Here is a 26199-nt window from a genome sequence, read left to right as displayed (position 1 = left end):
ACTCTGTATTTTCTTTATGTCCTTTACAGATTATGGTGATTTGTGCAGTAACACTATACGTACAATCAAGCATGAAACGAGACTGTGTGATAAGTTATCTACTTCCCCATGCTCAAAATACTAAAAAACAAATCAAGAAGGGAAAGGGATATGACTTTCAAATTGAAATAAATAAATCAAAATGTTCTTCTACAGCAGATGTGAGGTATTTTTCTTATCTGGATGTAGGTTTTTACCTACACCTTAAATAACCAAATGTACAGTTCGGTGCAAAAGTTTCAGTCCACCTCTATCTTAGATGTTCTTGCAAAGTTGAAATTATCCCACATATTTATTTCTTATTCTATTTTTTTCAAATACAATGAGAAAATACAGAAAATATGTGCACAGCCTTAAAAGACACGAAAAAAAAAAAAAAAAAACTGAACTAAATGGGTTTTAAAGGTTACAGTCACTATTTTGTGTGACCTCTGACCTCCTGAAAAGAAGCAGCACAATTAGAAACATCTGAAATGTATTGAATGAAACCTAGTATAAAACGCCAGAAAATGAATGCAATAAATCTCAAATTGTCTGAACAAAAGAGTTAAAGACACGTTAAGAGCAAAGAGAGGTCATTAAATACTACCACTGAGGTTTATAGAAGCTGATTTGTCCCTGAAACTTTTGCTTTTCCTCCTGTACTTATTGTACTTCCCATATATCCAGATTGAATTTAATACAGAAACTGACAAATGCATATGTGTGGCCATTAGAATTTTATTAAACCAACACATCTAATGTTGATCTATGACTTTTGCACAGTTTATCCATCCGTTTTCCACTTTAAATCAGTCTAACACTGCAACTGCTCTTGCTTACACTCCGTCACTGATAGTTTTTACACATCAGTGTGAAATTTGCTTTCTTTTTAAAGTGCAAAAGCGTGACATTAGCATCTCCCCATGCGCTTTAGTTGGAACATGCTGGCTAATTAGATGGGTGATAGGAGTGGCACTGATTGGCATTATAAAAGCTGCACTATCACTCTTCACCGGTTCTCATGCAGCACCAACTTCTCCCCCCTTTTTCTGCTCAAACTTGCCATCAGAGGAATTATTTAAGATAAAAGACACTTTAGAAAAAAAAAAAAAGATTCTCCCCTGACAGATATTATCATTACAACCCTTTATGGAAACTTACTTTTTTCCCGCCTCTCTCTCTCTCACTCTTTTTTTTTTCTCTTTTCCTCTCTTTTTTTCTTCCTCCATCTGTGCCACTCGCTCTGTCTGTTTCTCCCAATGGGTAAGAAAAGGAGACAGAGAGGAGGAAGAGAAGAAGAGTGAGGGAGTGAGCTCTGTCAATTGGAGTGCACACTGCTAAGTCTGGCTTCACTACAAAGGTTAGCAGATCTGACTGTCAATAGTGTCTTGTGGGTGGGTGGGTGGTGGGAGTGTGGGGGGGGGGCATGGAGGTGAGGTAGTGGTGGTGGTGGTGGTGGTGATGCTGGTGCTGGTGGTGGAGGGAGGATGAGGAGGGGAGGGGAAGGGAAAGGGGAGGGGGGGGTCGCTTTGAGAGAAAGAGATACTTTGATATTTCGGAATGTTAGAAGGGTGAATGTGGAGAACTGGAGGTTGGGGATCTAATTACCGGGCCATAATTGGGGGCTGGGGAATAGGTTGCCGTCCTCTCAACTCGCTGCAGATCAATTATGTTAAGAGAACATCTGTAAGTAGAGCTTAATGAGGTCCATTAGAGCAACATGCGCTGCCTTCCCTAACGGTGCTTGTCAGCTTCTTGGATGAGCTGGAGTGTGCTGCTGACTGGGGACCTGGTGGAGGGGCTTAAATAGGAGAGGAGGCTCCACTCTGCCGCTTTTTCCCTTCCTGCAAGAAAGAGACGCACAGAAAGACAGACAAGACAAGACAGGACAGGACAGGAGAATAAAAAAAGGAGAGAAGACAGAAAGGAAAGAAGGACGGAAGGAAAGAAGAGTGGTCCTGAGCTGGGGGTGGGGGGGACCGGGACGCGCAAAAAAAGGGGGGCTCATCCATCTGACATCCACAGAACTTGAGGAGAAACTCTCCTTTCGCCAAGTTTTCTTCACTGGAGTTCAAGAGAAAAGTTGTGGCCACTTTGGTTTTCCGGTGCAGAGCGCGTCCAGGGTCCGGACCTGACTGACTGGGACCGCAGCGGAGTCTGTGCGTGTACGGGTTTTTTTGGGGCATCCGTGGCTAAAAGGTACGTGTTCCAACCGGTCCTTCTAATGTTTGAGCGAAAAATGCACCGAAAAAAAGGCTGTTTTACGTTCGTCCCTCTTCTTCTTCTTTTTATTATTTTTTTTACATCACGTCCCCTTGTCATTATTTTTTCATCTTAAAATAACACAACTGCGTCTTTTCTATCCGTGCGTATTTGGGCTCGATCCGATCCGTGCGTCCGCCGGTGTTCCACTCCCCTCCCGCCGCCTTCTGTCTCCATCCCCCCCCCCCCCCACACACACACACACACACACACACACACCCCCTACCCACCATCCCTCATTCATACCGGAGTGATGATGAATAATTGGCGGAACGCAGTGAGTGAAAGGCGGGTGTGGAAGGGCACCGGGAGGGAGAGAGAGAGAGAGAGGTGGCAGCAGCCTCACACACACTAATACTACACTACACACACTCTGCAGCAAATTGCATGATTACCAAGATAGGCCGCCTTGAAATAATTCAATCCATGACAAAACCTAATTACTGGCAGGTAATACCCTGTCAGCTTTAATGCATCTCATCACTCATAATGGCGCGGAGAGCATTTTATGACCCATCTCATTATCGCTGCATTTTAGGCTGGAGCCGCATGCCAACTATTGACTTGTGCCTCACCCCCCCCCCACCCACCCCCTACCCCCCACCCCAACCTCACCTCACCCCTCCTCCGTCTCCTTCCTCCTCCTCTTCTCCTCACTCACCAGTATATTTAAAAGAAGAACTTACACTTGTCACGCCGTGTGTTTGGAGCAGTGTCTCGCGTGTGCGTGGAAGTGAGTGAGTGGAGGTGAACACACGGGAGCCCCCCCCCCCCCCCACATCCCACATCCCATAACCCACATCGCGGCCGCTGACTGATGGTCCAATAACATGACCGAGAATAATTTCATCCTTTACCGAAGTCATTTAAATAAACACTTGGAGGCATGATGACAAAAAAAGTGGAAATGTATGCCTTATGATGATTGATGCGCGTGCCTTTCGTGTTCCATGCTCACAAATGCAGTTTTCCTGTACCTAAAACACACATTTGGTTTGTTTTCGCGTGTATTCATTCCTTTAAGTTTCATTATTTCGGCTGCTGTTGAACTCATCTGTATTATCTGTAAGAATTCGTGAAAAGTAACGCATTCCCATCCTTCTCGTGCTCACCAAAGTATCATATTTTGCACATTTCCTCGCGCATATTTCGGTATCCACTGCACTATTTTAATATCTGAGGTAAACATGAAAACATCTGTCGGATTGCATGACACGGAATCAGTTTATACTTTGCGTTATTTTCCGTGTGGGATTGTCCTGAACTCACCTCTGCCATCCCAGCTCAGTTGAACAGGTTTTTTTTTTTTTAATCTTTTCATTTTTTGGGATTCTGTAGTTTCATGGAGGTTTCAGCAGATAAAGTGCACCAGGCAGCCCCTGTGAAACAAACCCACATGTGTTTGTGTCTGTAATGTAATCACCGCCGTGCGTCGCTCTGCGCGCGCACCCGCCGCTCCGAGATTGAAGGACGTTCAAAAAAAAAAAAAAAAAAAAAAAAAAAAAAAGTGGGCGTTCCGGTGGCGCGCACGCGTTCCATACCACTGTTATAGTGGAAGCCGCTACTAATAAGTGTATGACCTTATCGTGCGGGTGTAAATGTAATGGCTCAGTGGTGCGGGGATCGGGGGGTTCGGACTGAATAAAGCTCCACTTCCCTGCTCTTCTCTCCACACTCCGACGTCGAACACATGGGAACGCGGACTGTCCCTCACCGCGTGCGGATGCATGAACACCTGTAGCTGGGTACAGCATCACCCAACAGACGGCCAGCCCTGACCCACGTGGAGCCCATTATTATCATTATTAGTATTCTTAGTATTAGTACCATCACTAGCCTGAAGAAGATCCGTGCGGACCGGTGCCATGCCAGTTTGGTGAACTTTTTGTTGTTGTTTATTTGTTTGTTGTTTTGGTCAGAGGGGATCTGTAGCTTCAGCTGGAGTTCACACTTCTGCGTAACTTGTTGAAAAAGGTGAGTAAACTGAAAAAAAAAAATGTTATCCTAAGGATGACATTTTATTTCTTTATTTTTTGTGTCTTGAAAGCAGGTGAAATGGGTGCGTTATATGATCTGGGTGCGCGTGGAAAGAAAACAGTAGACTAAAATACGTCGCGTGTCGTTGGAGTGGCTGTGGAGTGTGTTAAATGTGGTGTGGGGCTTGTGTGTGGGAGCGGACTCGGGGTCTGTGGTTATTGTTGCGCTGCTCATGAGCACACAGCAGCAGTAGGAGCCTGTGAACAGACCTGTGTCCATAGGAGTAGATGGTGAAGGGGAAGGAAGCATCTCTTTGTCGTCCTGTCATTCGCTGCCTGCGTCTCTCTCCGCACGCACACGCACCTACGGAGCTCCGGGTTTCCTCTCTCTCTCTCTCTCTCTCTCTCTCTCTCTCTCTCTCTCTCTCTCTCTCTCTCTCTCTCTCTCTCTCTCACTCTACACACACACACGCGGCCCCGACGGCAGCGGATCGGCTCGCTGTTGCTGCTCCTCCAGCTTTTTTCTTTTTCTTTCCCTACCCCGTGTTTTTCGTCCTCCCCCTTGTCTTCTTCTTCTTCTTCTTCTTCTTCTTTTTTTTTGCTCGCCGTGCTGGATTGTTCCCTCCGTTTAACAAAGCCTGATCCTGCAGACAGCTGCTGCCTCTCTCCGGCCGGACCAGGCGGCTCCGGGGGTTGCATGGTGTGGTGCTTCGGCTGCTTAAAAAAAGGGGGCTCAACAAATGCAGAAAAGAGAGAAAAGTTTCGGTAAGACGCTTTTGTTTGGATGAAACGCACGTCCCCCCTCCTCCCTCCCTCCCCACACACACCACCACCTCTGTGTCTTTACTGTGTTGTTGCATCGGAGGGTCCACATCTGACCCACCGCTGCTCCGACCTCATTCATACCTAGTGTTTATTCCTCTGGTAACCTTTCATTCACATTCATATGCTTTTTATGTTCATCGTGTATAGCTGCGTGTTCCCGCGTGCAGAACGGCTCCGGTCTCGGTTATGTGCTGGTTGGAAGCTGCATGGCAAATTGAGTCTTGTGTGTTAAATCCGTGATTGGCCTTTACGGCACTCCGCTGCCATGGCAACAGTAATTAAACTGATAGGGTGAAATGTCAGAATGTCGTTGGCTGGCACTGAAAGAGCAGGTCATTCTTCCCTTCCTTACATCCATCCATCCATCCCTCCATCATCATCATCATCACCATCATCATCATCGCCGTCATCCTCCTTCGCTTTTTGCTCGGATGATGATGATACATGTGGCCGAGACGCGCAGCAGCAGAAGCCCCGGAGCTCACAATGAGAAAGTGGGAAGGAAGGGAGGAAAGGGAGGATACGAGCCGGCGAGCAAATAAAACAGATATCATTAGGGCCGAGCAGCTGTGATTTCCCCTTCCCCTTTACAGAAAATGAAGCTTTTGTTCCGCACTTCCCCCCACCTCCGACAATCGTGGAAGAAGTGGCCAAATTCCTCACCCCCTTCCCCTTCCTAGAAGAGTTGACTGCACAGTACAAAAAAAAAAAAAGGAAAAAAAAGAGGTGGGGGGAGTCGAAACTCTTCCCGTCTTCTTTTGGTTTGGTAATGAGTATAGCGGGGACTTTGTAGTGTTAACGAGGCTTGGACGGATCAGTGCCGCTGAAGAGGCGCAGCGGCGGCGGCGGCGCAGGAGCGGAGAGCAGCCGGTGGAGCAGCCGCCGCCGCGCGCACCGCTTCTCCTCTAAATCCAACCAATTAACAAATCAGCAAGCGCCAACGCACTGGAACAAACGAGCTGCTCTCTGCACTCTGCAACCTGTTTGATACGTGCCTCTGCGAATTTTTTCTCAGCCAAAGACGCACTTTGTGTAGAAAGAACAATGTGTGATAGGTGAAGACAAATCAGCTTTTTTTTTTTTTTTTTTTTAGAATGTTGACAAAATGTTCACAAACCCGGCGTCAAACGCGTATTTTTGCATGTTTTTGCAACTCCAAGCACATTTGAAATAAGTGTAATTACAGTATGCAAATGTTTCCATCACTTCCTGGGGGTTTCACCTGTTTCTGCTGTGACATTTCAGACAGATAAATCTACTTGAGCTTTTGTTGAGGCTCATTTTATTTGCCAAGCTTTTGGACAGAAGTTGTGATTTTGTAATGAAATATAACCACTGAAACTTTACTTTTTTTATAGTGTCTTGTAAATCCTTGAGGGTTGGTTGCTTTGTGCTTGACAGTAATTACAGAGCAAAGCCAACGAATCAATCTAAAAGTTGATTGTAGTCAACACAGACTAAATACCTCAGTTTGTGTAAGTGTGACTTTTTTTTAGCCAGTATGTAGTGACAAAACATTCACATGCATGGCAGTATACCTTTTGCATGTTTTAGCCATTTCATAAAATTTAATCATATCTGAAATGTATTTAAATCCTTTAATTTTGCTTGCTGAAACATATTTCCAGCATGCAACATCAACAATACATAAACGAACTGTTCAAATAATTAAAGAGCTGGGATTTCACTCCTGTCTAATGAGATAAAATCCCTGAATGGTTTGTCATTCATTTTCCAGAATATGTTACATCGTGATAACAAGGATATTAGAGGCTAAGTTGCTATATGGTAAAAAAAAAAAAAAAAAAAAAAAGAAAACCCATGTGGAATAATTAAAGCAGAAAGATAGAATTTGTACAGGAGATTCAGATCCCGTGTTGCATTCAGGAACATCCCCATCAGGCACAGAGAGCGGCAGGTTTAATGTCACTCCAGAGGATGCACACTGCTGTGTGACTTAGCTGAAACTTGTTCTGCTTGTAAATGTAAAATATCTTCCATAAATGGTGATTTCTTTCGGTGGGATAATCAGCAAAAGGCAATTTTTAGGAAAAGAATTTAACACGGAGCTGTAATGAAGACTCATTTTGTGATGAATGTTCATGTAATATGACTTTATGGTGTGATGAGGGTTTGACATTTTGTGCATGAGACTGATAAAAAAATAAAGTAGAAGTAGATCGTAGCAAAGTTAACACAAAATAGCGAGATTTAGCACTAAGACATATTTTGTCACTTGAGGGCATTAAGAGCATCTAATATTGGTGGAGGTTTAAGTGTCATTAGAATGAATCTGTAGTATAATCTGTACTATGCATTAAAGTATTAAGCACTTAATGTAGTAAAGAATCAAAGTGATGTCTGAGAAACTGTCGACTGTGTGTTAAAAAAAAGAAGAAAGAATTGTGTGTTCCGTGTCTGGAAGATAGAAAACAAAATTCTTACCACAAAATATTGTTGGCAATGGGAAGCAATGATGAGTTCATTAAGAGATAAAAGGCTCAAAACACATTTAAGTGTCAGAATGTACGGAGAACCTGCTGAGAAAGAGTCTGAATGAAGCAAATACTGGGTCCTTAATACCTGATATTAATGTCAACACTGTCAAAATGTGTTGTATGATTAAAAACAAGGACAGAGGCAGAGCTTTCCCAGAGTTTCTATCAGTGTCCAGCACCTGTTTGGACAGGCCTCTGTTCCCAAACGTTCACAGATCTGTGGAACTGGGTTATTGCTGCTCCTCAGCTGGACTTCGTCTCATGGGTTTTTTTTCTCGTTTAATTTTGTCAGTTTTTGTCACAGTTGATTTTATTGGTTTTAGATGTAATAGTGTGACTTCTCGGCCAGGTCTCCCTCAAAATTGACATTTTAATCTCAAGGGAGTCTTGGGTTAAATAAAATGAATAAAGTTCAGGACACACGTCTCACATCAGTGTCTTTGTAACAGACATATGAGGAATGCCATTTCACTCCTGGAGCGTTCGGTTACTTCTTTTACAAAGACCTACAGTAAATAGATTGGATTACATGAATGTAGCTCTCACTCAATATTATAAATGTTAGTTTGTTTTTTTATGCACTTTTTAATTGATCAGTGCTTCCATGTCGTCATGCATCAGGATCAGCATCCATACAATCTGTGTTACAACCACCAAACAAATATTCTTTATCTTACAGAAAAACAATAATAATCCTTTTGACTCATGTAAAAACATAATAATTTTTTTTTTTTTTCCAATTTCATTGTTTCTGTTTGACTTAGAAGTCCTCTCCCCTCTGTTCACATTGGTAATATATATGTCAGATTTTTTGTTTGACTGCTATTGAGATTGTTTTCAGGAAGTGACATAAAATTGTTTTCTACAGGATTTTTTCTGTGGAAACTGAAGTGAGTTCAATGTCATTAAACTTGACATTCTCTACTTTTATCAAGAAGGTTTGACTGTAAAACATATCTGCCACAGTTGTAAAGTACCGTATCTGTGGAAAGTTAGAGCTCAAAATGTGTCCACCCTGTTACATTATTAACAGGGTTGAAGTTCCAATAGAGATAATTGGTGAAGATGAATGTTTTTTTTTTTTTGTCTGGCCTGAATTTGGTCAGTATGTATTCGTAAAACTTGAACATGCAACTATTCTGATACAAAACTAATACATGAAGAAACTGTGACGTTCACATATAACAAGAAGGACCTGAATGTCAAATTTTAGAAGTTTAGTATAAATATTAACAAGTAGATATCTGGAAGACGAAAAAAAAAAAACTCATTTGATGCAAAAAAAAATAAATTCTCTAATGGTAAGAAAAGATGAGTTAATTAGGAAACAAAGAGCTGAAACTGCACATTGAAACGCTAAAATCTGAGTGTAATGTAAATCATGCATTTACAACAACTTTAAGTTAAGTAATAGAAAGAAGTGTGTGTGTGTGTGTGTGTGTGTGTGTATGTAGTGAATAGTGGACAAAGGGGAGTGGGGGGTGTGGGTCTCCTCAGGGGAATGGCAGGAGAATACTAATTTGAGCCCCCTCCTCCTCCCCTTGGACCCGAGTGGGGCCAACAAAGGCTCCTCCACCGTGAGCTCAGGGCCAAACAATACGGCCGCTGCAAAGCTCTTCAGCTGTGGCCCCGCCCCTTTAAACACAGAGGAGGTCAACGCGCAGAAAAAAAGTGTCCGGGAAAAGAGAAACTGTGGCTTTGTGTGTCTGTCTGTGTGGGCCGTTTGCTGGTCTCCTCACACTTCAGTTTGTGTTTGTGGCGATTTCATTGTCAGCTGCTGTAGCTTCTCCTTCACTTCTTCTATCCTCCTTCTATCATTGGACTCTTTGCTGTTTTTGCAGTTTACTTCTTAAAATAAGTGTCATCAATATATGTGAACATCCACATGAACACATTTAGTTTATGTTTTTGTACTATGTGTACTTTACTGGTCATGTATTGGCTCTAAAAATGAGGTTTAATATGTTCATAATCAGATTCCATACCCTAAACTCAACAGGAAGTTGCTCATTTTGATTAGAAAATACAGTTTCATCCTTTTTTTTTATTTACAGTCATTGCATTTTAATTACTTCACCAGAACAACATCATCCATCCACAGTGATCAAAATGCTGACTGATCATTGAATGGTGACACATGTATTTGAATGTATCACCAAGAACTGATCAATAACCGCTCAAATCTCAAAAATCGCACCCTTCTATGAGTTTCACTAAATTGTGTATCTGGCCCAGACTTACAAAAAAAGCCTCTTAGAGCCATACTCTAACTCAAGGGTGTCAAATATACGATCCACGGGCCAAAACCGGCCCACCAAAGGACCCGCAGGACACATTTACGAAGTGCAAAAATGACACAGTAGAACATATATTAAATCCTACGTTTTAGTTCCAGATGCATGTTAGTAAATGTTTTGTGCTTTTCTAGATCCACTGTGACCTGTAAGTTGTAATTTATATGTGTGAATGATAAACTAAAGAATAATATTGTTATTTCTTTGAAGAAATTTCAGGTTGTTCCCATATTGTATGAAAGGATAGTTTATATATCTAAACATTTTCACAATGTAAATTAACTGTTTTTGCACTAATAATTAATAATAACAAAGACAAAAGTTTGCAGTTATTATTTGTAGGAGTTATTATTTATAGGTTACTATGCTATAATTTTACTGGTCCGGCTCACATGAGATCACAGTGGACTGTTTGTGACCCCTGAACTAAAATGAGTTTGACCTCCTCTCTAACACAAACAGGAAGACGGCCATTTTTGCTTGAATGTGCAGTTTTTTTTTCCTCCAGGTATTATAGTGTTGACACAGGAAGTACATTTAGTTCCTTTGTACAAGATCCAAAAGGGGGCAGGCCTGAACACATCTACACACCCACAATAAACCCCCTCGATTGCAGCCCACTCCCACTCCCCACCCTGTTGTGTGTAAAGCTACAAGAGCCTTATCATTGTCTTAACATTACATTATATGGTTTGATACATTTTAGTGTATCAGTAGTCGCTTTTCCATTGGACATCTGATGATTTGTTTATTTATTATTGACATGAGAAGTCATTCCATAAACATGGCGACAAATGTAAATATGGTGTTGATTTACAGATATATTCATTATTATTATATGTTACCCCTCTATCTCGTACTAAATTAAAAAATGATTGGGTTTCCTGGTGTGTCCACACATACCGCGACATGTTTCTTCTTCTTATTCTTCACTTGTTGTAACGTACGTCAACATCCGTTTTTTTAATTCACCTGACTGTAGTTACAAAAAAAGGTCTTTCCATTGTAGTTTTGTGTGATATAACATTTGTGCTACGCCCGAAAAACCACCTCTTGCCAGCGCTAAAACTTTTAATTGAAAAATGAGACTTTTGGTGAAATTGTCGTTTTTCCATTTGGTAAATTCTTATGCGCAAGTTATATTTGTGCAGTTTGAGGGTCAATGGTAAAACGACTAGTGTTAGAAGTTAAACTCCTGTATAAAGTAATGTTACACAGATCGTCTGTTCAGAATGTATTTAGATGGTTTTAGACGTTTACTTTTTAAAGCAAGAAATAATATATCTGTCCATCTGAAGTGAACACATTTAATTCCACTTCTGTACTTTTAATTTGTCTGTCTACTGTTTCTATATTAACCTGAACATTACATTTAGATTGGTATCACCTTTTCACATCAGGATGAGCAGTTAATCTAGATAATGAATAAATATATAACAGTAAATGAATTATACAAAATGGAATTCAGTCTTATAAAGTGCTGTTAGAGAATATTATCATGAAAAAGTCTGACTGTTGTATATTAGAGCTGAGACTAGATAAGAGATACAACTCATCAGATGAAACACTACCACAGCCTGATTCAATGGAACTTTAAAACCTTTAAGCCTCAGTTTCCTATTCATAGTGCCAGTGTTGTACAAAACACTTTCCCTCCAGTCAAACCTGAGATTGTATGGGTCAAAGTTCAACAACTGTCGCCTAAAACATCATAATAACTAACTCTAAAGGTGACAGTTTACAAAACTGACAGGGCTGCAATGACTCATCAATTCATTGACTAATTTGCAGTGACTTTTGCACTTATTTATTTATTTATTTATTTTTGGAGTACATTTTTGTAGGTAAAAAGTAAAGAAACCATTATCTTTGCATTGTGGACCAAACAACACTGAATGACATTTTTCACTATTTTACAAACCAAACATTTAGTCAGTTACAATTAATTAAAAAAAACAAATAAACAAATGTAATGAAAATGAAACTAATTATTTGCATCCTATGAAACGTACCATAAATGACTGATATTACATGTTTAGACTTCAGCTTCAGTTCCTTTTAAAGTGAAATGTTAGATAATATTTTCTATTTTCCAGTTAACAGACTATTTTAAGTGCAAATAGTGCGTGTTGTTCCGAACAGGCCAAAGATGACAGCCTCTTTTCCTTGTAAATAAATGTTATTCACTGTAAATTCACCTGTTTTAGCCGCTGCATTTCTATCAGAATTAAAATTAGACGCATCAAACATCTGTTCACCTGAACACTGCACTGTAAAATATATTTAATCCTGATGGAGCTGCTTTTTCTGTGAACGTCATGGTGAATATTTCTTAAAGCATCAAGAATATAGTCAATAATAAATAAAAAATACAATTCAAAGAGTAACCGAATTGATAAGAGAAGAAGAGAAAAGAAGAAACATTACTTTTCAGTGCTGTTCAGTGACATTTTGGAGAAATGAATCTGGTGTTTTGTCTGCATTGCTCGTGTATTTCTGTTTTGTTGTCACATTTAGCTCCACTTTTCCACCTGTATGGTCTTTTATGTACGTGAAATGTCTCTTTAATGTTTTACATGGAGGCAACGCTCTGAGATTCGGATGTTTGTGTGTGTTAAGAGGAAATGCATCAGCGCCTGTAGCTCAGGTCCAGGACTGGTTGTTGTGGTCAGATTGTGGTCCGGGTTTGGATCTATGATAGTAAAGAGATCCTCCTCCAGCTTATTTTCACAGTTCACAGCCTGAGAGCAGCTCACTGTGTTTGGATTTGTCTAGGGTTCCAGATAACCATCCTCTGGTGATGTAATCCGCTGTTTTATACCAAAAACTGTGTATGTCTTTGTAATGTGCAGTGGTTTATAAACTGTTGTGCAATTTTAACAGGGAGTGATACAATGCTAGTGCACGTCATTTATACTACAGCTTTGGAATGAAACTCACAAATACTACTACTACTACTACTACTACTACTACTAATAATAATAATAATAATAATCCGAGAACATCACGTTGTTCTTCTTCTAAATGTAAGGCTTCAGTTTTTCTCAGTCTCTTTGGTACATTTCTCAGAACAGAATTTAAATTCTCGATCTTCTCAATCTTATTAATTCCAAGTCTTTTCTCAGAATATTACACCCCTCTCGTGGCCCATTAGGATTATCTATTTATTTATCAGAACCTGCCCCTAATACACTATAAAAATCATACTGTGTGTGTTGTATTTGGTGTGTCCCTTGGCCAGAAATAAAGTAATGAGGCGAGAGATTTGGGAACATCTGTAAATAATAAAGAAAATAAAGTTAAAATGTCATTTAGACATCTTCAGGCTTAGACTAAAATCTACCTTTCTATATTGGAGTGCAACACATATTCATATCAAAACAAGTGGTGCCAGGCATAACAGACCCCACCCCTCGCACATATTGTATCTTATTTTGGCATCGATCCAGCTGATGTCATCATGTCTATGTGTGTACTTATGTCAGCATAGACATAGACAAATTTCAGCCATTATAAATGAATGGGGGAAAAAAAAAGATTTTGAAAATTACTAAAAAATTTGAACTTTGATCTATTGTTCCCTAAATGTAATCACATCTATTCTGGGTCATTGGCAATCTATAAACCCAATTTGGTATGAATTCAACCAATAGTTTTGCTGTTAAAGTATTAACAAACAAAGAAATAAAGAAATGAATCGGACCAAAAATGATACACCTTGCCTCCTCTAATAATAATAATAATAATAATAATAATAATAATAATAATAATAATAATAATAATAAAAACTAAATAATAAAATCAGATGTGAATTAAATATTAAATCACTTGGATAAAAATGTAACTGAATGCTCAGAGTTGGTATTAGTGTATAAATAAAATGTGCTCTATACTTAATGAATATTTTGAAGTTGTAATGAGTTATAAAAGTAGTGAGAAGTTGGTTTTGTTTTCTAAAGGGGATGTTGGAAATAGGAGTGTAAAGGTGAACTGTAATTAAAATGATGTTGCTTAAGTCATTAAAAAGCACGTAATTCATTACAGAGAGTATCTAAAAGTGTACTAACCCACTGCGTTTTAATACTCTCCATAAATGAAACCATTGGCTCAAACATCTGATAATTATTACACTGTCAGGGACTTGTCATGTGTGTGTTCATGTCATTTGTTTGTTATGTAATGAGTGTATGATCTATTGCTGTCGTGTTCTTTTTGACCCCATAAAGAACAGATACAGCGCTGTTGTAACGAATGAGATCCTATTAAACGAAACTAAACAAATGATAAGCAAAGCCTTACATACAGATGAAGTTCTTCTGTTTCCCGTTGTCTTCTCGAGGTGTTTTCATCCCTATTTGGTTTTTATTTGCATTTTTACACCAATGCGTTTAGTGCTTAGTGGGAAACAGTGCAGTATATAACAAGTGCAGTATTTCTCACCTTGTAAGTGTCAGCTCACCTGCTGTAAAGAGGTAGATATGATGTACTTAATTAGTCTTATCACTGTTTAATGTGAAAATATATTAGGCTTTTGTTTTTATGTTGATCTTATGACTTGTCATATAGTTTCCAGATGTTTATCTCCCGTATTGTCGAACTTTCCTCAGTCAGTACTGAAAGGCAGGGAACCGATCGACGTCTATTATTGCTATTTTCTTACATAGTATAGACCTGTAACACCAGTGCATCTTCAGTTTTTTTAATACTACTAATACAAGTGTGTGTTTTTGACTTCTAACCTCTCCTGTAAAATGCCTTTTACATTATCACTGTGATACATATATATGCAATTTATGTGCAAATAAACCCTGAACCTTAACGTCGTGGTTCCTAATTTGACATCACCGTCCCTCAGGAGGTCCCCAGGGATCACATGGGGGTCATGAGGTTTTGTCTTTCCTGAGGTTCTTAACATTTGCATATGTTTAAAAAAAGTTATAGCAACACACTTACATCAGTAAAAGTCTATGTTTAAAAATACTTATACATTTAAATATATTTGGTTTGACATTATATTTGACTACAGTTTTTGCAAACTTGTTTTCCTATACCAGCATTGTTTAACATCTTTGTATTAATTTTTATTTTCTCTGTGTATTTTCCAAACCTGTTGACACAAACACAAAGAAAGAGAAAAGTGTTCATCCATATGTGCACATATACAACCATGTATCCAATGGAAACAGGTGACATGTAACTAAAAGGAGGATTAATAATAATAATAATAATAATAATAATAATGATAATAATGATAATAATGATGATAATGATGATAATAATAATAACCAAAGATAACTGGTATGAAACAAAGAGCAAAGGAAATAAAGACCTAAAACTGATGGGCCTTTTTCCAATTAAAAGAAGTAAAAATGAATATGGTTTGGATTAACAATCAAACCTAATATTTTATCCATTTTAGTCCAAAAGACTCAAAGACAAACAACATTTGATGTATTTTCAGTAAGAGATCACATTTCTTGTTAAGATTGTTGGTCTTTTTTTAAAAATATAAAACAATGTATTTCATGTGTTACTGACAGTTTGGTGTGAAGTGTGTGGTAATGTTTTAGTATTTATTTTATAATTTTTAAGAAAGGATATGAAAATAATGGAAATTATATTTTGACCTGAATATGTTTTCAATAATGCAATAAGCAAAGTTTTGTTGTTTTTTTTTGTTTTTTTTTTTGAATGAATAATTTCTAAATGGTTGCATTACCTCTTTAAGATGCTAAAATGTTCAGGAATATACATTTATGTTCTGAGTTTTAGGTATGAATTACTTTGAGATGTGCTTTAAGGTTTTGTCAGTTTTCTAAAAAAGTGGATCCCCAGACCCTAATTGGTTTAGAACACAGTCATTTAGTTTTCTGTTGCATTATCATGTAAGTGTTAATGGACAGGTTTTACAGAGTGCATGTCTGTTTTGCTCTGTCATCCTTCTTCTGAAGCCAAGTCCAGTTCCAACCCTTTCCACTTGTTACACTGTGCCTCTGTGTGTCGTGGTTAAAGGAGAGCGCCTCTGACTTTGTCAATCTCCTTTTCAGGTATACAAATGCTCTCCGTCCAGCCGGACACCAAGCCAAAAGGCTGTGCCGGCTGCAACCGGAAGATCAAGGACCGCTACCTGCTGAAGGCCCTCGATAAGTACTGGCACGAGGACTGCCTCAAGTGTGCCTGCTGCGACTGCAGGCTGGGCGAGGTGGGCTCCACGCTCTACACCAAAGCCAACCTCATCCTGTGCCGGAGAGACTACCTACGGTAAGAGAGGATGTGTGTGTGATGGCAAACAAACACTGGACACTGAACACGCACACACCATATACATAAACACACACACACCACATACGTACACTCATACACCATAAATACATAAACACACATACACACACACATACGTATATTCACATGCATACACACATACTCATACATACACAGACACACATACAGACACACACACACAGATATATACATGCACACATAGATATATTCACATACATACACGCGCGCACACACCACATACATACACACATACATACATACATGTATACATACATGTATTCACATACATACACACACACAAATGCATACACACACTCATACATATATTCACATACATACATACATACATACACAGACACACACACCTACACACACACACACACACCACATATACATACAGACATACATACATACATACATATATACATACATACACACCACATATACATATATACATACATACATACACACACATACATACATACATACACATATAAATGCATACATACATATACACACATATACGCACATATATACATACATACATACGCACATACATACATACGTACATATATACACAGACACCACATATACATACATAAATACATACATGCACACATACATACATACACACACACATATACATACATACATACACACGCACGCACGCACACACACACACATATACATGCATATATACATACTGGGGCTTCAGGGGGTCTGTTGAGGACCTGCTCTGCTACGCTTCAGACACAACTTTGCTTTTTTTCTTTTTTTCATTGGAAGAAGCTGAGCCAGATTTTTAATCGATTTAATTATCACAAGGCAGTTTTCTTTCACTTTTCTATTGTGTTTTCAGACCTCAATGCTTATCTCAACATCACAAGTAAAAAAAAAAAAGAAAAATGACTGTGTACCTAACAGCAAATGTTCATCCATTTTTATCACCACCTTTGATATTCTTTCAGTGAATGTTTGATGATTAAACTGTGGAAAGGAATTTCAAGAAACTAAGAGTGAAAGGTAGTCGTTTTTTAGTAGTATTTTTTTTCCCAAGAAAGGAACAAAATAATATAAAAATGTATATATTTTAAGAACACATATGTAACTCTGTCTCAGCTAATATTGAGATAGATTCAACCAGTAATAAGATAAAATAATGATAGTTTCCCAAGAGATCGGTTTCTTTATTTTATGAGTTATGTCAATAGCACAACTTTTCAATCTCAGAATATTAAATTTGTCTTAAATAATTGGGTTTTCATTGTTTTTACTGAACACAACTTCCTGAAATCTTGAGGTTAATTGTTTTCTCCAATTTTTAAGGTGCATTAAGATTGTTCAGCAGCTTGAATTTTCTTCTAATTTTTAAGAAATTTAGCCAAGCCCATTTACAGTTTGATTATATTCATCTCTTCCTTAAGGGTGTTGTGATGTTTGGATCACAATAATTAAAACAAATTAAATTATTCTCTGTGAATTCTATGTGCAATTTTGTCCAATCACAACAACTTTCATGTAGATGCAGCACAGATTCCCCTGTGTTCCCCATGTGACCTACACAAAATGCTGAGCTATACATAAGTTACAACAACAAACTTAATTTCTTGTGTCTGAATGAAGACATGTCACATTTACCGACCGAATCTATAGCTAAAAATAGCACAAGGAAATTCACTGTTCTACCTGGAGGATAAACTGGTTCACGCTATGTGCAACAAACGGCCTTTAATCTATATAAAAAACGACTACTTTTGCAATAAACGCTGCTACACGCAACAAAAACCTGCTGAGAAATCAGGCATTTTAGGCAGCAGCAATCCCCAGGAACATTTGAGAAAGGACTGATTTCTGAATATTTGCCTTCTTTCTGGGAGGGTTGTAGGTGTTAATACCTCATAGTGTTTTGTTTTACATGTGTGTGGATGTGGATGCTGTGGCTGCGGAGTCAGACAGTCTCTCCATAGTGAAGGTCTGCGTGTGATTGGAATTGGTTTCTCAGTTGTTCAAACCACCACCATTTGTGTGGTTAAACTGGGTGATCAGTATCAGTGTAACAGGTGTCAGGTGGGAGAAGAGACTCATCTCACCTGTTTTTAATTCCATGTTTTAAGGAAATTCAAAATCTTACTGATGTGAATTGGAGAGTAAAACTGAGAAATGAACAGCGAAACTGAACAGTGCCGAAGCTAAATCTGTATAAACCATTAAAGATTAGGAGATCTCGAGCCTGATAAAATGGTAACTGGTTATGTGTGTGTGTGTGTGTGTGTGTGTAGATAAGGAACAGCAAAGTGGCTGAATTATCATTTAAGATTTCTATGTTTAAAATCACTTTCTCGGCCCATATTTGAGCACCACCTTAAAACCTCAAGCACAACCAGGCTCAGGCCAGTCAGTTTTGTGCATCTCCAGCTGAACAGGTCCATCAAACTGATCTGACAAGGTTTTGTCTGGTCACAAATAGCTGCTTTTTGTGAACAGAATGAAAAAACAAAGAGCCTTATAATAACAGATGTGTTGGATTGAATTTGAAAGAGAACGTATTCTAATTTTGTAGCTTAACATATGGTTAAAACTAAATTACATCAGTTCAAGCATGGTTCAAATATAACCTAAAACCTCAGATGTGAACGAGTTTGTTTGTCATATTCACCACCCCAAAAAACAAAACACATCTAAGCAAAATCTGAATATAACCATGGATTCAGAGAAACCGTTACACCCCTAGTGGTTATGACACATGACCTGATGTCTCAGAAACCTGTTTATTTGACAGTCGATGTATGAATATGAATATCTATAAACACCCGTGAATATGTCGTAAGTAACACCTGAAGCAGCTCTCGTGTCCGTGGTGTCTTTACGATTTGCAGATATTCCGAACAAAAACTGTAAATGTCATCAGTGAACCAGTGCTCGTGGACATTGTTTGCCCAACACTGATGCATACGGCAGCACGGGGCCCGGCGAATGTTGCAGAACAGCCATGCAGTGTAAGAGGGGGGCCAATTCTAACATGTTATTCTTTCATCTTCAAAGTTCAAGGTGACTGAATTGATTTGACGCTCTCTATCACGAGAGTGGCCTGCCTGCGAATGCGCCCTGACATCTCCTCACTGCTGGCTAATGAATGGCAAATATAGCAAACCGCAGCACTCCACATCTGATCTGCAGAGCAACAAAGAAAGCCCGGCTCCATCACTGAGGCAATCAATGGCTGCAACATCACAAAGCAATACAATTTTGCACACACACAGTCACACACACCGCCTTACTCAAAAAACAACCTCAAATATATTATTTCTACTTGTGTTTATCTCAGTCTGTCAGCCCAGGTTACGCACAGGAGAGGAAAAAATAAGGATGACTTCAGATTTAGTCCATTTTTATATTCCAGTGGATTTAAAAGTAAATTATTTGAGCCTTCATTATACCCCACCCCCACCCCATTCTCTGACTCAATCCTTTTCTGCTTAGCAGGGTGGCATGTTATTAGGCCTGACATAACCAGGGTTAATAGAATTCTTCAGGGGTCTACAACCATGAGCGATGTGATCCCACCAGAAGAGAAATAATAATCCTCAACTGCAACCAGGCGGGAACTGAAAAATGAAGCCAACTCAAAAGTGGCAAAGCCTGTAGTTCTTCAAATGGCCACTTGAGGCTCACTGCAAAATTCCATAGTAATAATTCATTTTTTAAGAGCAAAACCTATCGAACAAAAATAGTTCAAGTCTTTATAGCTAACTTTCATATTTGTATACAATGCACATGTAAATTATATCATAGCCTAAATGTATTCTTAATGATGGTCATTTTCACTTTGAACAATAGGTAATGTCTGTGTCTGAACTTCTGTTTATTGAGTAAAACATTTTTTTTCTTCTGACAGCTCCACTGTAGTTGTAGCCAAGATGTTACACTAACAAGGTTGTCGAAGGATTCTGTCAAATCAATATCAAAGTGGGTACTGACACAGTACTGTGGCATGAAACATCAGATTGTGTATTACCACAGAGCCAACCAGCACAGGTGTTATGTCTAGACTGGGAACTTACGTCCTGAAAAAGTACCAAGGCAATCAGGATAGCAACAGGTCAAGACTGGAACACAGCGGAGATTTAGCTCATTCGGTAAGGTATCGTACTGCAATGTGGAAGACTTGGGTTCATTTCCTGGCTAGAGTAGCATTTTTTTTTTTTTGGGGAGGGGGGGGGGGGGGGCGTAAATCCGACATTCATATAAATCAACCACTGGGACAACCGTCAGAGTGCAGAATTCCACAGGACCACAGCACTCAACTGACACAGAACTGAAATCGAACTGAAGTCACTCACCACACCGCCACAACTAACATGTAGCTCCACCCACCTTCTCCAGACTCCACATCAAAGAACACCATAAAACAACATACAGAGTATTGAGAACAATAATTCCTATTCTGTACTACAAACTATCACTGATTTGTCATTTCTTCCATCAATTGCCACAGTACTGTGGTAGCAAAATGCACAGAAGAATTCGCTGAAGTATACATCATATATCACTACAGTACTGTGGCAACAAGAGGCTAATGAGTTCAGGTAACAGTATCCATGATTGGCTCTAGTACAAATGCTAACATTTGATTGGTCTGTGGCAATTTACAAACCGATATTTTGTGCCACAGTACTGTGGCAGTAGCCATTGCCAATAAATATTTCATGAAGTTTACTTATACCCAGTTATAATAACCATCCTGTTAGCCACTTAGCTAATGTTATTATTAATTTGGTTTTGGATTATATATAGTCTGTCACCTAGAGAGTTAATTAGCATAACTAATACTAATTTTTTTTTTTTTTTTTTACACTGTGTCGTGTTAACATCTACCAAGCTGCAGAACATACTAAATAGAATTTATGATAACACTGTTCTCACGAAGTTAACTTTACCTTTATCGCTACTTTTATAATCTTAGCATTTTGTGCTTGATAATGTGGTCTTGCAATTAGCTCAAATTAATATGCTAATACGTTACACAAATTTGACATGATCAGTATCAATCACAACTGCAAGCTATGTGTTAACACCTATCAAGTGGCAGAGACGACTTTGTGACATTCAACATAACAATGTTAATGTGGTTCAGCTTTAGCTTGATAAATATCCCCCCTCATCCTACCCGAGCACAAAGGCATCTGTCACACAAATCCATCATGAATGTTTTCAGTATGTAATCAGAGAATGCACCATTTTGGCATTCATTCATTTACAGCATTAGCCATTCCTTTAGCCTGCTAATTAGCATAGTTAGTGCTACTCACTGGATTTATAGAGTAGCATACATTGTACAAAGATGAAAAATAACAACAGGACAACTTGATAATGTTTATGAAATCATTAAAATTACTTTGTGACATTTGACAAAGAAACATTAGTTAAAAGTGTGGTGTGTGTTTTAGCATTAGCTTGTTTTGTTTACCCTCTTGCAACACATGCACAAAAGAAGAAAAAAAAGAACAAATAACGATAAGGAAAAAAATAGTAAAGCTTCAGCAGCCCCTGTGTGATCAAATATGATGTACGGAGAAAACCTGTGTGCGCCCAGCCCATCCCTTCATAAACCTGCGAAGGCAAACATAATTACAGGTATTATCTCCTACAGCTTGATTTGTGCCTCGCTCTCTCTGAATACGGAGAAATGCAGCGAGAACATTTTATCAACAAATGATCCCTTTGAAACCAAAGCTTCCATTGATGATACTGGTAATAGCGCGACACCACTGTTTATGCTGATGTGTGATTTTCACAGAACAGAGCGATAATGTTTGAAAGCCCAGAGGAGGAAGAGAGAGCAGACAGACTGACACATTTAAGTAAAAAAGCGCTGAGAAAATGAAGACTGCGGCGCAGCGGCCTGCTGAGAGCCGCCACACACACAACCAGCACTGACTCCAAGGCCGGGGTGCAGCCGTGGAAAAGCTGTTGGGCATCAGTTAATGGAAAACTGTAAATTCCAGGCATCCATTTTAAAGACAGCACCAGGAGAACACTTATTTATTTATCTATCTATTCATTTTTTAATCCAACTTCAATTTTCCTCTACAGTGGTTTTACTAAGATTGTAAATGCAAGCAAACTCACAGAGCCGTCAACATGGCTGGATTTATTAACGTTTTGGAAAGCTGGCTATCAGTGAGAGATAACCAACATGTAGAGCATGGTTCACTGTAATAACTTCCAGTTTTTTTCCTGTTCAGAATCAACTATGTAGTCCACAGCCACCTTGTATAACCATGTATGTAAATGTAAATAAAAAAATGTATCTTTTTTCATCTCGCATCAGGCTTAAGACGCATTGTCAGCTTGTATGTCTGCGTCAGGCGTGACTGTGACATCAAGTCAAGCTTTATCTGCAGGGAATGGCAGCAAGTGAAGAGAAAAGCCTGAGCCAGTCTGAAACTCATCCATTCTGTTTCAGAAATCTCATTTAGATACATTCCTCCTCATGAACATGTGGCATACCTTTAATAAAAAAAAAAAAAAATGTCCAGCGCATGATTACTCTTACAGTAGCAAAACACAGCTTTTGGAGCTCAGACAAAGGAAGTGTTGAAGGTCATAATCCAACACTTGAATTATTCGTGCTCCTCAAACCTAATGAATTATGGGAGTGATGCTGCCTCCATGCTCACCTTGTTTTTCGTTGGAACCTCTGTGTTTGGTGATGTTGTAAAGCTGCTGTCAAGGTTTTGTCCTTGGTAGCCGGCCTTGGCTGCATTACCACTCAGAACCTGTAACAACTCCCTGTGGTTGGGTATCATTTAAGTTAGCTTTTTCTTAGTTTTGCAGGTGAAATGATTTAAAACTACACCAGCGCCTTAATGGCACCTGAACCCATATTGTTATCAGCCATGGCCAATAATTTGCTCATTCTATCCCTATGACTTACTGAAACATGTGAGATTGGAAAGTTGTTTTAGCTGTAAATAAATCATTGTCATTATAACAAGAAGTCTTAGAAGAAGGAAGAAGTGTTATGATATCACCACACCTGGATACATGACTTCATAGTGCTTGGTTATAGAAAATATAATCCTCACCCAACAAAAGCAGGAAAAAGGTGAACTGTGGGTGTCAGACTGAATATTGAAGAGGTAATTAAACGGCCATTGAGTGAGAATATTATGATCGAGGTACAACCTAGTTCTAACCAAATTCTGCCTGACCTCATTCCACTGTGCAGACTGAACCCACAGCATTAGTCATTAAAGGCAACAATGGATGCAAACAGCTACACAAAGAGCTGAAAGCCTCTGATTTCGGAGTAGCCATTGCACAACATCCCTCTCACTTGACGATAGCCATGCTCCTGGGAGATTTGCAGGAAGCTGGGTGTAGTTTGTCATCAGCTCTCTCCTCCCTGATTCTCTGCAGGCTGAAAGATTCAGGCCAGCTCCTCTTTCTCTAATGACTAGCGCAGATGTTCAGCTGTTCTCTGAGCTCACACTGAAGGGCACGAGGACATCCTCAGCCAGGCCGCTGGTCAATGACACAACAGCCTACTTTCCTTTAGCTGCTGCGCTCCGTTGTCTGCTCAGACAGCGGAGCTTAACATACAGTACGGGATCCATCACTTTACTGTGTTTGTTAAAGCATGGGCTGTAAGTAACAAGATGTTAAATGCTCTCAACCCTCATTCTCAACTTTTAAAGCAAAGATTAAAAATTTGTCACAGAATGAACATACCAAGGTTGTGCTAAATTAGTTTCTCTTCCTGACCTTTCCATTTGCAGATATTACTTTCTGTGTAATTATGTATTATGTGTTCATTTTCGTAAGGATCCGAGCACAAATGGTGCACAGAATGTTTTTTAGACATAGAGCACAACCAGTATTAGGGACTAAACCTAAAAGAGTGTGGTTCTTACTCCACAATGATACAGTTATTTTTCTAAATTAGTATTTTCCTCCACCATGTTTTAAAAAGAAAAATTTATTAACAGTACAACAAAAACATCCGCGAAGCAATACAAACACTCAGACAAACCATTGTTTTGTGCAGACTATAAAACCCTGCTAATAATACAGGAGGAATGTGACATGAAGTTCTAAATGTAAATACCTGAAGTCTTGGGTTGACAGTGTGTTCTTTACATTATATATATTTTGCCACAACAGCACCATGTTTCTGTCCCCTAAATGTTTGTGTGTTGAACTCAGTCTACTGCAGGTAAAACACTGACTTATACACCTATGTGACCTATATTTGATGTTCCATGTGCAGGTTCAAGTAACAATAGACATACATGCTTTAGGGTGTGCTGAGCTCATGAAATCGTGTTGTATGTCACACCAGTTCTTATGGCATTTGGCGTGCTATATGTATGCATTTTTGTCCTTTCGCATGTTATTCAACGCCATTTGATCGCGTGTCAATTTACGCCAAGATCTCCGGTTCACATAACCCTGACCCTAACCCTTAGTGCGTGGTATTTGACACGGCATGAACATACACGTGGAAAGCTTATAATGTGTACAGATAACGTGCTAATTAATGCCAATTAAAAGTGGCGTGTGTCTTTATGCGATTTCATGATATCACGTTGATTTTCTCACACAAGCCAGAGTTCTGACAAAAATAACTGTTTTTTTAAAGGCTCCGTTTTTGCTGTAGTTATGACTTTTTATTTACCTTTCAGAACTCTAAGTATGTTTAATGCAAATATCCAACGTTGTGCCATTATATAATGTCCCATTTAACTGCAGGGAAGAGTCATGCATGTTGTTTTATAAAGTATGACGAGTGCAGCTTTAGTGCGATGCATGCTCTTCAGCCCTCTTTGTAACAGCAGGAAGGTCAACATCAGGAGTGTGTGACATCAAAGATAATGTTTTATTCTTTTTCTCACATGACTGCACCTGCGCTGTAATTGTTTCTTTTTCGTTTTTAGAGCAGAAAAGGGAGGGCTGTTTTTTTTTGTTTTTTTTTTGAAGGATGTGGTTCTCTGAAAGGTTATAGTGCCTGCTGCGCCAGTGAATGCCACCATCATTACTTACTATGTCCTTGTGTATCACACTTTTTTGTTTTCCTTTGGCATGACAGCAGCAGAGAGCCGCTCTGTTAATGGTTGCAGTTTACATCTAAAAGTCAAGACAGGCAAACCCGGTGGACTGCAGGCTACGGCTCATTCGCTCAGTTTATTTCTCAAATGTATTTTTCAATAATTCCCAGATTTTCACCTAAATAGAGTTTCTACTTTCAAACATTCGAAACTGGCCAAACAACATTAAAGCCATAGATGTGATTGTATTGTAGATACTCATGTAGCAGTAGTTAGCATGTAACACGCTAACCTAGTGAGTCACTGTACCATCCAGTCTGCTCCAAAACTGAATATGAGTAGAAGGATGTTGTTGGATGCTAGATTGCATCAGCAGGAGCAATGCTCGTAACACGCTAATTGCAGTTAGCATCTCCCTTTAACACACAACATCTCAATGAACCAGTGCACTGATACACACACAGCAATGTTTATGCCCTTCACGTCATAACCCGTCTTGTGGAACATTTCAGATAGTGTTAATAATGTTAATAATGTTCATCAGAGCCAAGTTACTGAGGTAGATCAGTAACTCTTGCATATTCTGAAGTAAAATAGTTTTTTTTTTTTTTTTTTTTTTGTTAAGTGAGTCTGGTGGCTTTGAACACAACCATGTAGACTATAAACATCATTTGGAACATTATTATCGATATGTTGTAGCCTGAAGACGGTAGATGCTTCTGTGTGTGTGTATTTGATTAATATGTAGTGTGTTTCATTTGTGCACTAAAGTGTCAGGGCTTCTGTAACTATTTTGGAAGGGCTGTCAGATAACTTTTGCACTGTGGTTAGTATCGGCTCGATTTGCCTTCACTCACCTTGGATTAGCTACTATTTCAGACTAATTCAGACTCTGTTACCACCTTCAAATCCCAACTTAAGACTTATTTATTTAGACAGGCCTACTCAATTCCATAATTTCACTTTTAGCTGCTGCTATTTTATGTATGTG

The 26199-nt window shown here is 39.0% G+C and overlaps 1 protein-coding gene across 2 annotated transcripts in view; it reads left to right on the top strand.

The window, feature by feature from the left end:
* The first annotated feature begins 4123 nt into the window (after positions 1 to 4123).
* lmo3 (LIM domain only 3) overlaps positions 4124 to 26199 on the top strand; it is a 73902-nt gene continuing 51826 nt past the window's right edge. The window contains exons 1-2 of one of the 2 annotated variants that reach the window (XM_030149440.1): positions 4124 to 4257; positions 15924 to 16137. In XM_030149440.1, coding sequence (XP_030005300.1) covers positions 15932 to 16137 — 206 coding nt within the window. In that variant the 5' untranslated portion in view covers positions 4124 to 4257; positions 15924 to 15931. Of the gene's footprint in view, positions 4258 to 4691; positions 5025 to 15923; positions 16138 to 26199 lie in introns of those variants that run through there. The other variant, XM_030149439.1, reaches the window with a different exon arrangement.

Source organism: Sphaeramia orbicularis, chromosome 12 (genome assembly GCF_902148855.1).
Source record: "Sphaeramia orbicularis chromosome 12, fSphaOr1.1, whole genome shotgun sequence".
Classification (NCBI taxonomy): Eukaryota; Metazoa; Chordata; class Actinopteri; order Kurtiformes; family Apogonidae; genus Sphaeramia; species Sphaeramia orbicularis.
This window is presented reverse-complemented; position numbering and strand designations above follow the sequence as displayed.